Source organism: Toxotes jaculatrix, chromosome 16, assembly GCF_017976425.1.
Source record: "Toxotes jaculatrix isolate fToxJac2 chromosome 16, fToxJac2.pri, whole genome shotgun sequence".
Classification (NCBI taxonomy): Eukaryota; Metazoa; Chordata; class Actinopteri; family Toxotidae; genus Toxotes; species Toxotes jaculatrix.
The window spans coordinates 6,237,023-6,252,592 of record NC_054409.1 but is presented as its reverse complement, the minus strand read 5'-3'; the positions used below and the strand labels follow the sequence as shown (position 1 = coordinate 6,252,592).

Genomic DNA, 15,570 nt, shown 5'->3' with positions numbered 1-15,570 from the left:
TTGGACAAATGGATTAATTAAAAATAACTAATTGTTTAGTCCTGATTTATTTGACCAAGTGTCCAAATATATATAATTTACAGTGTTATTAAAAAAAAAAAACATTTTGGAGAAGCGAGAACCAGATAATGTTTTTGTCTTATCATAAATGCTGCAGATGAATTTAATGGCAATCCAATCATTGTTTCAGGTATCGGATCATATCAAAAATACAGTCGGAGCGTTCCGTGTTTCTGAGATGAAATTCCTGTTGAGGTGAAGCTGAAGCTGAGACTCAGATACGAACTCCAGCTTTCCACACAACACAACGTGACAGTGTGAACGAGCGAGCGTTAACAAGTTTTTACAAACTCACTCTTCTTGCATCATACCAAACCTTTGCTACCTTTCCTTTTTTTAGGATGAGTCAGCATAAACACTTCTCCTGTTACATTTCTCTGCGGACTTTACTTCAACATTCAAATCATCGTTCCTTTATCTGAAGCCAAACTGAAATGACCCTATAAGGAAATGATACATTTCTCTTTTTCATAACATGTATGACTGTGTAGTTACAGTTTAGCTTTAATGCCACCTCAGCACAAAAATGACAACATATAGTCCAATGATATGTGAAAACAATAAATAATTTTTAAGTAAAACCAAGTTGCAAAATGCAGTAAACAGTAGGCGGTCACCTGAACTTCTGAGGAGACGGAGCAGAAACCACAAGAACAGACTCCCTGGGCGATAAACATCTGCTGCTGCACAATTTACACATACTCGCAGTTGTGACTTTGGCTTCTGATTTACACAAACGTCTGAACGATGCTCGTCTGTTTTTGCTTCTGCGTTTTTTTTTTAAAGATAGAAAAGCTTCAACAACACAGATCAGAGGAGACCAAATCCCCAGAGAAAATCCTCCGTTTAAACCAGTTTATCAGCGTCCTCCAGTTCAAACTGATATCCATCCTCTCTTCTGGCTGTGAGTCAGAAAGTGAACGGGAGGATTTAAGCAAAGTGTCACTGTTCTTTCACATTACGCTCCGGCCCTGGTTTATTCATCACGAAAGCAATAAATGCAAATACTCTTCACTTATTTTACACTTCAGACGTTTAACAGATGCTCTAAAGCAGCATACAGAGTGAGCAGATGGCGACCCAATGCCTCACCCAAGGGCACTTTGACTGTACTGTTGGCTGTGGCAGACCGGCAGCCTTCTGGTTACTACGTTAATCACCTTTCACCTGGATGATGTCAGTTATCCAGCAGAAATCAGAAAAAAAAAAAAAAAAACTCAGCCGCCAAAACCCATCAATCTGTTTTCACCAGCAGGATAAAAGTAAAAACAGCTGGAGAAAATGACAGAAATAAAAGTTTAAAAGAATCGTTAAACTTCATTAAAGGTGTAATGGACTTGGTTTGGAAAGGGGAAAAAACAAAAAGCATTGTGTTAAAAAAAAAAAAATTACTCAAATTTCTTAGCTCACAGTTTATTCCACATGGTCATCCCCCCTTTATGAGGCCCGATCGCTATGAAAATATCTCTGGCTATATAAACAGGCATAGTTAATCTTTCTGTACAGGCGTTTCTCCACACGGCACGGCGTGTGTTGTCCCGTGTATGTTGGCACTGAGGCAGGTGTGTATGTTACAGACGGTGCTTCGCGGGCCCGTCAGTCGTCGATGAACGTCAGCCGGCCCGGTCCCTCGTTCTTCATCCAGCGGCGGTACCTCTTCATCCTCGGGTCGGTCGCCATCTTTACCTTCATCTCCTCCTCCTGCTCCTTCCTGTACACCTGAAACACACATGAGGAACGGTCACACCCCCGCTAACGGCATATTCTGGGGCTTACAGCTGCAACCAGGACACTTTGCCGGTCCTTCACATTAAAAACCTACTGTAAAGTCATGTTTTCATGCGGGAGAAGCACTAACTTGTTCGTTTCTCATTTCTTCAGGAAGTTCAGACACATCTCAGACTAAAACTGTGGTGTTCACAGGTTCTTTTCTAACCTTGGTCATGCAGTTAGTCTTAGCTGGAAATCACATCTGTTGCAGTGGTTTATCATTGTACCTTGGGGCCCATATGGGTACGTATGTAATCATAAAGAAGCTTGAACAGCCTACGTTTCAACTCAAAAATAATACAATTACTGTATGATGATACAATTTTGAATCATCTAGCATTTTAATGACACTGACCAGGGGTGTACTCAGTTTACCAGGGGCTGGTTACAGGAATAAGAGGAAGTGTTGCGTAAGCTTTTATTCATGGGGTGAGTAAATGGATGGAGGACAGAAGAAAGACAAACTAAAATGAAGACAAAAATATCACCTGGACTGAAGGCAGCTGGTAGGAAAGAAGAAGAAAGTAAATAGTGAAGGATGGACAGTCCATAAGGATGAATCAAGAAGACGAGGAAGAGGAGGGAGGGTGGAGTGAAGAAAAAAAATAAAAGCAAGTGGTCCAAAAGATTGTTAGTGTTTACAGAGAGACAACTGAAAACCACAAACCTCGTAGTTTTCTTTGATCCAGAGCTGCTTCTCCAGGAAGGACTGTCTGCTGTTTTCATCCAGACTGTCAAACTGAGACTGAGACATCTTCATGTACCTCCTGAGAGTCAAAACACAGACAGCATGCTGTGAGACAGACAGACGGACAGACGGACACTGGAGAGGACGCTGGCGTAAGAAACATAACCCAAAGCAGTTCTAAGTTCAACTTTTCCATAAGAACCGACCTGATGATGTAGAGCTTCTCCTCGTCTCCGTACTCCTCCCTGCAGATGGTGAAGCGGTAAACCCAGGAGACGTACCAGGCCACGTAGTTGGTCAGGTAGTAAGGGGAGAGCACGATCTGACACAGCAGGATGTCCGACAGGTTGGGCTTCTGGTAGCCTCCTTTAATGTCGATCTTGTTTTTGATGATGTCACGGATCACCTCCTCCTCCTGCTCCCGGATCTCCTCTTTGGAGCGGCGGTTTTTGCCCTTCTCCTTGGTGCGGTTGAGGAGCCCCTGCTGCTTGGCGATCTCCGTGGCCTGGATTCGGTATTTGGGGACCGTCACCAGGTAGTTGATGGCCTCGTTGTAGCTGCTGTGCCAGCTGTAATACTGGAGGAGGAGACACAGGGAGGGTTTTTTACCTGGCTGTCTCACACCTGGACATCACATTGCTCAGCCCATGTCCTGTTTACCATTTCTAAAATAAAAATATTTATCACTGCATTGATCTGTTGTGATTGTAGTTCTACATATACATATACATATATCTATATCTATAATATGTATATGTAGACCTACTATTATCAAAGGGTCAGTCACATCACTGCTCTCATTGCTCTGTAGCAGCTGACAATCACAGGTTCACATGACAACAACAGTTCAACAATAGGACAGAAGCTTCTCCAGGTGATCATGTTGTAGTGTGGACAGTGCAGAGCAGCACAATCTGAACACACAGCAGATCCAATCTGCAGCGACAGTCAGATGGTGTGTGTGTGTGTTTAATTTTAACTTTAACTTATACAATCATGATAGAAAAAAAAAGTAATATATAAAAAAGGTTGATTTTCAGTTTTATTTCTACTCTCAAGTCATAAACTCTCACATCATGACCATAAAATGTGACACAGCTGCATTTACACTGTCAAACATTTCAGTGGTAAAACGTGAAATGCTACTTTTTCCAAAAAGAAAGATGTAAATGAGGCAATGACACAAAGGATTAATGAGCTGAAGTTTGCATCGATTTAATTAAAGTAAACACAGTGGAGTCGTGTGTGTGTATGTGTGTGTGTGTGTATGTGGCTCTGTGCTCAGAGTCTGCAGATTTATCAACATACTGTCATTTACAGACACATCAGCCAATGTAAACACGGATACTACACAGATACGTGTGCAATATATCAACTATGTATTTAGTCACATACCAAAGTATATAGGCGCTATAGGAAAAGTCAGGTCATCACCACAGTTAGAAGGAGTCTCTCTCTGAACGCCTGTGTGAAATCTCATTTTGGGATGTTTCAGTGGTGGACCGACAAATCAACAAGCTGATGATCCCTTAAACTGTCCTGAGAGAAAACGGCTCAAACTGTTTTTTTAAAAATATATATATATATATTTATTTATTGTATATTTTTATATATATTCTTATATATTTACATATTTTTCCTATTTTTAACAACTTTCTGTACGTGCTGGAGGCTGCAGTCGTACCTGGAAGATGGAGATGGCACAGATGGTGACCAGGATGACGACCCTGACATCCACTTTGGGGGTGAGCTGTCGGCGGTAGTAGGCGTAGTAGTGCTGGTAGTACTCCTCAGGATGGTCCAGCATGTAGTCGTAGTCCCGCCGCGTGTCCTCGTCCTGCGCACACACACACAGACAACGATGCATGACTTCTGTTTGTACGTGATGGTTTCTGTCCTGAAGACCTAAAGGAGGAACTCAGCTAAAACTTGCTTCATCATTAAAAAAAACAAAAAAAAAAAACAAGAAACTAAATCATTTTCATTTTCTATACATCTGGGGAAACATATATGTTGTTCTGTCTATGTGGCACTTTCCTACTGGTCTGCATGTACACTGTACCCATACCTGCTGTTATACTGGTCAATATGAAAGTTATTCAGGGCACTGTCATGTGAGAGTGTTAGCCCATTTTCCTCTGGACTCACCAGCCTGATCTCATCTCACAGGAGATTTGTGCTCATAAAATAACACATGTAACTTTGTGCACAGGAATAAATGTCATGTTTTATGTTTGCTGCGTATGAAAAGTAACACGCTGCATGGACTCGGTGGTCAAACTGAAATGATTTGAAACATAGAAAATGTGCAGATGAGTTTCTCTTCCAATTAGCAAAACAAACACATCTGTCCTGATGTTAGAAAGAACAGACTCTAGTTTAGCATTTATAAAATATATACCGAGTTGGCAGTTTATTAGGAACACCCAGCTAAACCTAATACAGTAGTCCTGCAGTCCCACAGTACTCCCCCATTCAAATCAATGAGAGTTGGCTAAACAACAGAATCACCTCTCTGTATAACACACTGTACATTTATCAGGCTTTGTAATATTGTTTTAGTGAGCGTCTCTGTGACAGCTGTGCAAACTGATGGCCATTAGATGCATCACGTTATCAACCCAGCCATTTTGGAAACGAGTCTGCAGTGTCTCTTTTCGTGCTCCTCTGTGGCTGATCAATAAACGTATAAAGTCTTCTACTGACACGAGTTTCCTGAGCGTGAAGCTTTGCCTGAACACACTGCAGCCATCCTTAACCAGCCGTCCTTAATGATCACAACATGCCATAGAGGAGAATAAGAGCAACACTTTATCATCATGAATACTGTGAGAATATTACTGAGATTCCACAGGAAGGAAACACACAAACTATGAGAGAAAAGTATACTGGTTAATGATAAGGGACATCATGGATTATTATAAAAAGACTATTATAGGATGTAAACAGAGTGAATCCCCACAGAGTAATATAGAAATGATTCATTAAGAAGAAAACAAGTGATTACAACACTGGACTGTGCCAGAGCAGGTAAGCAGTGACTGTGAGGGGCAGTACAGTAGATAATGTTATCAACTATGAGAGAACACATTTAACAGAGTGTTACAGGAATTAGATGGTCAGTCACTGCATGAATATTATCAGAATGTTAAAGCTACACCACAGGACACAGACCGTAAGATAAAACCTGCAGTGGGTTATAATTGGGTTCTGAGTAATGGGGATAAATATGATGGTACCATAAGGCAACATCAGTCCCTGCACATTTATAAATTACTGGAATATTATGGGATGTGAGCACACACTGAATATCTACGGTGGTACTACGGGAGTAGAAGGATCAGTCTGCATTATCAACACAAACACCTTAAACAGACAGACATGAGGCTGCAGAGGGAAAACTTTGCAGAGGCTCTGACAGAGACTTGGACCGACCTTTAACGTCTCGTACGCGGTCGCGACGAGCAGGAACTTCTTATGCGCGGACTCCTGGGTCTCTCCCTCCAAGCCGGGCTCTCCCGCCCTGAACCGGTCCGGGTGGTACCGGCGGGCCAGCTGCCGGTAAGCCCGGGCGATCTCCGCCTTGGAGGCCTCCCGGGTGACGCCGAGCACATCGTAGCAGACCTCCGTGCCGCAGTACAGGCCCTCCACCAGCGCCGTGACCGCCGGCAGGCTGGACAAACAGAACAGGAGCACCGCCAACCGCCGCCAAGGCTTCACCGTCCGCGGACACCCAGCAAACCCTCCGCCACCGTCACCGCCGCCGCCGCCTCGGCTCCGCTCCGTGGACGCAGCCATCTCTGTCCCCCTGGCTGCCGCTGCCAGCTCGGGAGCCCAGGCTGTCCTGTCGCACGCTGCCTGCAGCATCAGGAAGCGCCGGAACAGCATCAGAGATCGTCTATAGAGATGAGGAAGAGGACGTTTCTGAATTGTTACAAGGATTCCTTGAAAGCAGTAGAAGCTGTAGAAATGGTCGAGTGAAGCACTTTTTTGTTTTATTTTTATTAATCTATTTATTTCATGTTTTTCTTTCTTTCTTTCTTTTACATTATCTTTCAGTGGCTTTTTTTTCTCTTCTTGTTGTATTTGATCATTTTTGTTATATGTGAGACTTCCCCTGCACTTTGCTGGGAGTCAGTTAGCCTAGCTTAGCATTAAGACTGGAGACAGAGCAAAGCAGCTCCTCTGACTCCAGCACCTGTAAAGCTCAGCAACTGATATGCTCAACAGTTTGTACAATCCATACACAAAGTGAGATATATGGCGATTTTATGAGGACCTATGCTATATAAGTGAATATGTGCATTTTCCAATATGTCGAAGTATTCCTCTAATAAAGATGTTTTCAGGAAAAAAGAAAAAAACGAGGAGATCAGGTGTTATACTCCAGAGTAATCCTTCTTCCTCGTGTGCACAATCTTTGTGTCCGGGACTGAATGATGACGTGCCATGCAGTGGCTTCCTCTGTCGTCCCCTGGTGGTGAATTACTGTGTTATTGCTGTCCATGTTTCAGATTCTCACTTAAGTAGCCTATGCAAGAACAAGCAGTAAATTGCACTTGAGACTAAACTTTAATGGTAATTCATGGATTTTCATCCTTTCAGATAAACAAAAAAAAATCTCTAAAACTCTCATATGAATCAAATTTTATTATGGAGCTGAAACGAGGCTATTTTTCATTTTGGAGATTTTGATCCAAAGGAGCCATACTGATCTCAGAGTGTAAAATGTTAATCAAAAAATTAACCAGTAACTCCAGCTGCCAGATAAATGTAGTGAAGAAAAAGTACATTATTTGCCTCTTAAATGTAGAGGACAATATAAAACACTGACAAAATGGAAAGACTCAGGTAAAGACATCTGCTACCTTTGTCCCCTTAACTGCAGACAGCACATAAGCACTGGATGCTCACTGTCACGTCCCGACTCATAGAAATAAATGCACACACACTGTCAAGAAAAGCTGAGGTGGCTCACAAATCATTCTCACTGTGACAGCTACACTTCCGGGAGTCACTGCACCACATTGTTGTTGCAGCATGTTGATCAGCGAGGTTTAGAGGTGTTGGTAGGTGTAGTTCTGAGCTTTGGACTTAGCCAGCATAACTGTTTCTCCATGCTTCCAGTCTTTATGCTAAGATAAGCTAAGCTAATCACAGCTTGACTCCAGCTCTGTATTTAACAGACAGGCATGAGATGGATGTTGATCGCCTCAACTCACTTTGAGGAAGAATAAGCTGAGTAAGAAATAAGCTTAAGAATAAGATTCTTAAAAAGAGTTCATACCACTGAGGTCACAGAGGCATCAGGAGCAGTGTAGCAGGACACTGCTATGAAATACTTCTACTGTTACAGTGGATGATATGAGGCCAGATGGTGAAGCAGGTCATGGTGGGAGCATGAAGAAAGTCAGAGACATTTTATTGTGAGCTTTGTCACACTGACAGCTAAACAATGGGAAATTCCCTGCTGAACAGCTCCTGTGTGCTCCTGATTGTGCAACACATGTCAGAGGCAAAACACACACACACACACACACACACACACACACACACACACATTCAGCTCACTCAAAAACTAAATGGTGACTCTGATTAAGAATGTGGTAGAAATGTGTTGAAGTATCATCTTTTTCTTTGTCTTCTTCTTCAGACCATCTGTGTTCAGTAGCACTTTGTCTGCAAATGCAACACACTGCTTGACAGAGCCTGGCAGGTGCCATGGAAAAAAAAAAACCCAAAATGAAAAACCCTAACCAAACCAACAACAAACAAACAATAACAATAATAACATAAACAGAATTCATGCTCTTCAGTGTGTACTGTTCATGAATGCTAATGCTAAACAGGCAAAAATCTATATATCAGTCCAAAATCTGAATAAAAATACATTAAATCAAAGTGACTCACTCAGAAAAGAATCCAAGACTAAATTCTAATATACAAACATACAAACGATAAACAAAACCAAATCATTTTTTGATCATTTGAAAAAAAAAAAATAAACCTTTTTCTGTTGTGCTCTCTGCTGGATTTAATCAGGAAAACATTCACAAAACACTTATGGAATATTCTGAATGTTCGACAACAAAAATCATGGTAACATGATCCTAAAGATCTAACGGGTTGATAAATTTATAAACTACATCTGTGTTATTGCTCGGACACTGGAATCAATTAAATCCTTCAGCATGAAAAAACAAGAACAGATTTGTTCATGGTTAACTGACTGCAACAATGAGCACAAGCTGGCCGTCTAACAGACCAAGCATTCAGAACCTGACATCTTTTTTGTGAACTTTGGGAAAACTTTTTTGTAATTTGGAATTTTCTTGATGAGCTCCATGACCTGCTTAATGTCTTTGGAGTTGTTGTTAAGTACATGATAGCGAAAACCGCACATTTCGATAATGTTCCTCAGGGCAGCATGTGCATTGACAAACTCCTCCACGTTTCCTTTCAGGTCATCTCCGTGGGTCAGCACCACGATCGTGCTCTCCCTGATCATCCAGCCTAACTTGTTCTCCAGGTTTTCTAAAATTCCTCTCTCAACATCTGTGAACCGGCCCAGCTGTAACACGAGCAGCGCCACACATTGCCCTTGCTTACAGTACCTCTTACACTCCTCTATCTGTGCCTGGGGATTTTGGAGTTGGTCATGAAAGAAGTCTGGAGTGTCGACCACTCTCACGTGCATCCCGAACGGCTTCTCCATGATTCTGACCTCACACTGCGTGGTGACCGGCATGGAGCTTGGCTCAGATTTAAAAAGCTGACTTGGATCCAGCTGGGAGTTTCCAGCAGCCAGGATGGTGTTTGCAGATGCACTCTTTCCGGTCCCAGTCAGTCCCAGTAAAACGATGTTGAATATGTTCTCCGACACTCCATAGGCAGTGTTACCTGGAGGATACAGTTACAGATGATTTGTCTGTATTTTCGACTGACAATTACCATGAAAAGACCCCATACATGAAATCAGTCTTACATGCTTGGATATTGGTGTTATTAGCAAAAAGGCACAAATACAGACTTTTAAAAAAAGAAAAATCTTATTAAATTCTGATGTATATGTTGTTATGCACCTGCAGGAAACACACGTTGTGAGGGGTGTGGACTGGTGGGGACATCACCTGTGAAGATGCAACATACAAACTGCCATTTATTAAGATGCATTCCTTCATTCCATGAAATCTTGTCCATGAAAAGAAACTTTGGCAGCTGTGGCAGAGTCCAACGAACCAACAGCTGGACCAAAATCTAGCCAGGTAAACGTTATTTGGTATTTTCTTTATATAACTCAGAGTAATTAAAACCACAGACTTACCAGGTCTGCCATTGTGACACTGAGGGTTCGACCTGAAACAGTTATCATAATTAGTGTTTCGATATCCCTTTATGAAAGCGACAGAGAGAAGTCCCTTCCTGGTTTAAGGTTAGTTTATGCTCATCCATGTTTCGCATGACTGGTTTCTGAAATTGGCCTTTCTGGGGCTAACTGCTGTATTTTAGGCTAATTTCATTTTTCCTACTTTAGTGGGCTATAAATTATGAATGTTTTCTCTCAAAATGAGAAACACAGAGAAACACAAGCTAGCTCTGTAGTAAGGTGGGACCTCTGATGTCTGCACATATTCATGGTCACGGCTTTTATGTAGTAATTAAATGATACCTTAGCTTCTCCAAGACTGTCTTTCTTCGCATCACAACATCTTGGCTGTAGTGTTTGTAGTCATACAAGAATGGCTGATGGTTCTGACACCACTTCCTGCATTCCTTGGCCAGATTTTCGTTGGCGATTGCCAGCAGGATGTTGAACAGTTCCCTCAGGTGACCGAGCGAGTGGAAGCTTTCAAGGTCTGGTAACATGACGACCAAGTGCGCTGTGATCTTTTCTCCGAAGGCGTCCTGAAGCCTACTGATCTGAGCGACGACTTTTTCCTCCTGAGTGTTTTCTGAATCTACTGCCAGTATGAACAGATTGGGGCCAGGATGAGAAACTGCCATGAAGTCAATTATCTGCTGGTCTGGGTACAGACAGTCTTCATCAAGGAAATCAGCAGTGTTGATTATTTTGAACAAGTTGCTCTCTGCCACAACATGGCTATTTGATATTGTGACAAAAGCATTTTTACTACTGAGGATCATATTTCCAATGGCGTTCTTTAACTGAACTCTCTTTCCAAACAGAGCGATGGTTAGCCTCTGAGGATACTCTGTGGAAAGATAAAAAAAATAGTAATATGTTTTGATATACAATATTTAATTTGGGGTTTTCAAATGGTTCCAGTCGAACGTCCAGGGGTCAGTTAGCCTGCCCCTGAACTTCTTCTAGCAAGTTTGCCTTTTGACTTCCTGGTATATGGGTGTCACGCTAACTGATGGCCAAGTGCGTCTCATGCAAAATCCAGCGGTTTGTGCAGATTAGATGTGGGTGTGGTGGTGAAATTAAAGGTGAGATTATCTGTGTGATCAAAGATACCATTTTTAATCTAATGGTATCTTATTAAACCAGACTGCACTCTTTGAAACCACATTTAGTCATCTGTTTTTGCAATAAGGATAACATTAAAATGCTTTTTAAATTCATTGTTAACAATTTTTCTTTTAATCTTTTGGGAAATATCAGAAATACTTGTTTTAATCTTGGCCACTGAAAGGGCGTGTCAGCTTCCTCGTCTGATTGACAGTAGCCAGCAGGGCTGGAATGAGGAACAAAGACGGGGTAAACAAACTCGTGGAAAATGTAGCTTACAAGCAAATGATGGGGGTAATGATGAGTAAGGCTCATACCCCAGTACAATTTCACTGAAATGACATTTGGAGAAAAATTAGGAGTAAAGGTTTCACAGGTATCACAGCACTCTTCCCTGAAATACACTGGTGTTATGAACTACTGTTATGTTACAGTAGTTACCTGGCCAACTAAATGTTGCATAACTGTGGTTCAGTTTGAATTTCAGACGCTATGCTACTATGCACTGCTTTAACACATACCTTGCGTAATTGATGGTGAAGGCTGTCATTATTTGAAATCTATGTCACTCATAATTAAAATTAGTAGCGTAAACTTTAAGCCGTTCATCCAGTAATTTTGTTTTACAGTTTTTCAACATGTCAAAAACACTATCAATTGCAATTTCCTTTGTTTGCATGTTGCAAGAGGCCTTTGTCCCATGTTAGCCCCCCCCCCCCCCCCCCCCCCTTCAAAAAAAAAGAAGTAAGCTTCATTTACCTGGTGGTGGTGGTCTGTTTGAATGCATTGCAGCTACTTGGTAGAGAACAAACAGCAGGTAGGTTTCACCAGAGTCTCTGGATCTGTCTGTCAATCTTGCTGTCTGAATCTTGCTAATAAAGGCTGATCCACCCAGTGGGAGGGCTGAAAACTGTTTCGCTCAAAACCAAAACTGATCTCTGTCTTTGCTCATTCTCCCAACAGATCGAGTCGAGAGAGACATGGGTATCCACTCCTCAATCCCTGAAGGTGACGTTCATCAGCTCCTTTTGCGGTCAACAATTGTTGTCGTAATTATGTGATTCTTTTTTTCAGCTTCTAACATTTTTATCATTGGGCATTCATTCTGTTTGCAGGTCCTCCACTGAGGATTGTGATGATTGGGAAAACCGGAGTTGGGAAGAGCGCTGTCGGCAACACCATCGTGGGTAGAAAGGTTTTTGAGTCTTCGGCGAGTGCGCAGTCTGTGACCGAGAGCTGCGAAAAAGAGCGGGTCAACAGTCGCAGAAAGATCCACGTGGTTGATACGCCTGGGATTCTGGATACATCTAAAAGTGCAGAAAGCATTAAGAAAGAGATTGCAAAATGCATCCAGGTGTCCTCTCCTGGCCCTCACGCCTTCGTGCTTGTCATCCAGATAGGCAGGTTCACCAAGGAAGAAGAAAACTGTGTGCAAGCCCTGGAAAAAATCTTTGGGCCTGAGGCGTCTAAGTACATGATTGTTCTGTTCACGCGTGGTGATGAGCTGAAGGGCAGAACCATACAGGAGTACGTGCAAACCGGCCACCCGAAACTTCAAGAGGTGATAAACAGGTGCGGTAACAGGTACCATGTCTTCAATAACAAGAAAAGGAGGGACAGAACTCAGGTGGTTCAGCTGATCAGAAAGATCGATGAGATGGTGGCAGCGAACGGCGGAAGGCACTTCAGTGAAGAAATGTATGAGGAAGCGGAGCAGACTCTGCAGGAGCAGAGAAAGGACAGAGACAAAGCAGAGCAGCAGGTTTACAACTTCTCCTTCATGTCCGACCTGATGCAGAGGGTCATCCTCTTCCAGGCCATACTGGCTGCTGCAGCACAGGACAACCCCAACGACCTGGGCCACTCCATCGCCACCTCCTACTCCAACGTGAGACCAGCTGTCTGATGGAAACAGCCTTCAGTTTCCACTACTCATCGGATTCGAAGCAGCTTAGTTCAGTTATAATCTGGGTGGGGATTAAACTTTAATGTACAGGAAAAAAAAGACAGTTATCAGACATGTTTAATGTAATTAAATCGCAGATATTGTGATTGTATTTGTGATCAAACAATAACTAATAATAACAGTTAACTAACCGGTGGTCCGGATCTTCCAGTTTTAGTTTTCTGACAGTGCAGTTCAGGAATGCAGCAGCACTAACGCATGTTACTTCCAGTATGTTCAAATAAATGTCAGTCTCTCTTGCAAGGTGAATGTCTTTGACTGTATTTTTCCTGTTATTCGGATGTTATAAGGACAGATGACCCAGGATGCAGAGGGTCAAGGATGTCTCTGATGTTTTCAGACTTTTGTCAAGGACAGAGGACCCAGTTTAACACAGGGTCAAGGACGTCTCTGATGTTTTCTTATTTTTATGAAAGACAGAGGACCCAGTTTATCAGAGGGTCAAGGACGTCTCTGATGTTTTCAGACTTTTGTCAAGGACAGAGGACCCAGTTTAACAGAGGGTCAAGGACGTCCATGATGTTTTCTGATTTTTATGAAGGACAGAGGACCCAGTTTAACAGAGGGTCAAGGACGTCCATGATGTTTTCTGATTTTTATGAAGGACAGAGGACCCAGTTTAACAGAGGGTCAAGGACGTCCATGATGTTTTCTGATTTTTATGAAGGACAGAGGACCCAGTTCAACAGAGGGTCAAGGACGTCCATGATGTTTTCTGATTTTTGTAATTGACAGAAGACCCAGAGGGTCAATGACGTATATTTTGTTCAGATTTTTATGAAGGACAGAGGACCCAGTTTAGCAGAGGGTCAATGATGTCTCTGATGTTTTCCACATTTTCTGAATTTCCACTGTTCAACAGCTATTCATCATAAAAATAAAAAAGCATAAAAGCCTCTGTGTTTCTTAGCTTTTTTAGTTTTCTCCAGTCACATAAGTCACATAACATTATGAATTAAAAGTTTGTCTAGATAAAATGCTGTGAGCAGCTTTACTCAAATTCACATTTATCATCCAGTGAAGATGTATCAGGCAAACGACATGTAATATACATTCACAGAGGTGAGGCGCACTTCACACAAGTTCAAGTGTCAATTCAGAATTTCAAAAGACATACCAAAAAAGAAATATCAAGAAAATGAATCCCAATCACTTCTTCTTGCGTCTTTCAGCCTGGGCTCTTTTCCCTCATTGTTTTTTTTTTTTTTTTTATCACAGCTACAGTTTAAAGGTTAAAGTATCTGTGACAGACGGTGAGAAAATCAGGTGTTTCGAAAAAACACATCAGTTTGAGTTTGCTGCAGCTTCTAACTAATCTCCCTGCAACAATGCTGACACAACAATGCAGTCTGTGTACATGATTATGATCTGAAGCACATTTGTCAAGCGTTTGTCATCTTGAAAATTTTCCAGAAGAACACCACAGAAATTACCGTCATGTAGCTGAGCTGCAAAACACCCTGACTGATAAGAATGTGTAGCTTTGCTGATGAAACATCAGGCCCTGGATATTAATTATATTGTGAATGCAACACCTTTGACTAGCAATTACACTACATTCCATTTTCATTTTTAGTCTGGTGTTTACTTATACTCAAATGAAGGGTGTAAACACTTCTTGCAGTTGAACAACATGAAACGAACATGGCAACAGAAAAATGTTGACTTACAGTACCTGTCAAAAGTTTGGACACACCTTCTGTTTTTTTTTTTCTCTCTTTATTTTTATTACTATAACTAATCATAGTTAACTGTGTACCAACCCTACTTCTGCAAAACACAACTGATGGTCTCAAACACATTAAGAAGGCAAGAAATTCAACAAATTAACTCTTAACGAGGCACAGCTGTTCACTGAAAACCATTCCAGGTGACCACCTCATGAAATGTGAGAGAATGCCAAGAGTGTGCAAAGCTGTCATCAAAGCAAAAGGTGGCTACTTCAAAGAATCTAAAATATAAAACATATTCTGGTTGGTTTAACACTTTTTTGTTAACGACATAATTTCCATAGGTGTTCCTTCATAGTTTTGATGTCTTCAGTATGAATCTACAATGTAGAAAGTAATGGAAATAAAGAAAAACCACTGAATGAGAAGGTGTGTCCAAACTTTTGACTGTTACTGTACATTACTGTTTTAGATCAGCCTGAGATTTTGAGACAATGTTGTGAATAAAAAGGTCATAACATCATGAGATTCTGAGTGCGCGGGATTCCGAACAATATGTCGTGAACATGACAGTCAACTGTGCCATTCAAAATTCAAAGTTTAAAATGTTTGTGTTCTTTTTTCTTTTGAAGTCAAAACTAAGAACTAAATAAAAAGTTGGACAGTAACTACTTTCAAAATGCATCTGCAGCTGTTGTAGATTAGTAGAATAGAAAAATTTACAAGACAGGGCTGTATAAAGTTACTGCTCATACTTAACAGAACAATACATCATTATCATATTAACTTGACTGTCATAGGAAATTCCTTTGTCATCTACAAGTACTAATTGAAAAGTAGCTGAGCTTGTTGCAGAGTTATGGAATTTGACTTTCAGCCAAAAGGCTTGTTTACTTCTCACTAATCAGTGGGGTGTGGTAGACCCACATTTAACCTTTGTCTT

The 15,570-nt window shown here is 41.5% G+C and overlaps 3 protein-coding genes across 4 annotated transcripts; 1 reads left to right on the top strand and 2 right to left on the bottom strand.

Moving 5' to 3' along the window:
* Positions 1-546: 546 nt before the first annotated feature.
* dnajc25 (DnaJ (Hsp40) homolog, subfamily C, member 25) lies at positions 547-6,421 on the bottom strand. The gene is made up of 5 exons (XM_041059577.1): positions 5,954-6,421; positions 4,203-4,355; positions 2,725-3,095; positions 2,498-2,597; positions 547-1,779 (listed from the first exon to the last, which is right to left on the bottom strand). Exons 1-5 carry the CDS (start codon positions 6,404-6,406, stop codon positions 1,657-1,659), a joined length of 1,200 nt encoding a protein of 399 aa, XP_040915511.1. The 5' UTR covers positions 6,407-6,421; the 3' UTR covers positions 547-1,656.
* A 650-nt stretch (positions 6,422-7,071) lies between these two features.
* Positions 7,072-11,991, bottom strand: LOC121195729 (GTPase IMAP family member 8-like). 2 transcript variants are annotated; one of them, XM_041059379.1, is made up of 5 exons: positions 11,751-11,991; positions 10,188-10,731; positions 9,843-9,874; positions 9,616-9,648; positions 7,072-9,418 (listed from the first exon to the last, which is right to left on the bottom strand). In XM_041059379.1, exons 1-5 carry the CDS (start codon positions 11,776-11,778, stop codon positions 8,775-8,777), a joined length of 1,281 nt encoding a protein of 426 aa, XP_040915313.1. In that variant the 5' UTR covers positions 11,779-11,991; the 3' UTR covers positions 7,072-8,774. The 2 variants fall into 2 exon arrangements, with proteins under 2 accessions (XP_040915313.1, XP_040915312.1); XM_041059378.1 differs by having other exon boundaries at positions 9,601-9,648; positions 11,751-11,990.
* Positions 11,957-13,873, top strand: LOC121195730 (GTPase IMAP family member 7-like). Its single transcript, XM_041059380.1, has 2 exons — positions 11,957-11,999; positions 12,107-13,873. The coding sequence occupies exons 1-2, from the start codon at positions 11,972-11,974 to the stop codon at positions 12,895-12,897; spliced, it is 819 nt and encodes a 272-aa protein (XP_040915314.1). The 5' UTR covers positions 11,957-11,971; the 3' UTR covers positions 12,898-13,873.
* Positions 13,874-15,570: the final 1,697 nt, after the last annotated feature.

Bases quoted from the DNA above. Each gene is read 5' to 3' on its own strand.
- LOC121195730 (XM_041059380.1), top strand. From the start codon at position 11,972: ATGGGTATCCACTCCTCAATCCCTGAAG. The intron at 12,000-12,106 runs GTGACGTTCATC...TTCTGTTTGCAG, and splicing joins CCACTCCTCAATCCCTGAAG to GTCCTCCACTGAGGATTGTG.
- dnajc25 (XM_041059577.1), bottom strand. From the start codon at position 6,406: ATGCTGTTCCGGCGCTTCCTGATGCTGCAGGCAGCGTGCGACAGGACA. The intron at 3,096-4,202 runs GTACGACTGCAG...CTCCTCCTCCAG, and splicing joins GTGCCATCTCCATCTTCCAG to TATTACAGCTGGCACAGCAG. The intron at 1,780-2,497 runs GTTTGTGGTTTT...TGTGTGTTTCAG, and splicing joins GGATCAAAGAAAACTACGAG to GTGTACAGGAAGGAGCAGGA.
- LOC121195729 (XM_041059378.1), bottom strand. From the start codon at position 11,778: ATGCATTCAAACAGACCACCACCACCAG. The intron at 10,732-11,750 runs GTAAATGAAGCT...ATCTTTCCACAG, and splicing joins AAACAGACCACCACCACCAG to AGTATCCTCAGAGGCTAACC. The intron at 9,419-9,600 runs GTGCATAACAAC...TGTATCCTCCAG, and splicing joins ACAACGTGTGTTTCCTGCAG to GTAACACTGCCTATGGAGTG.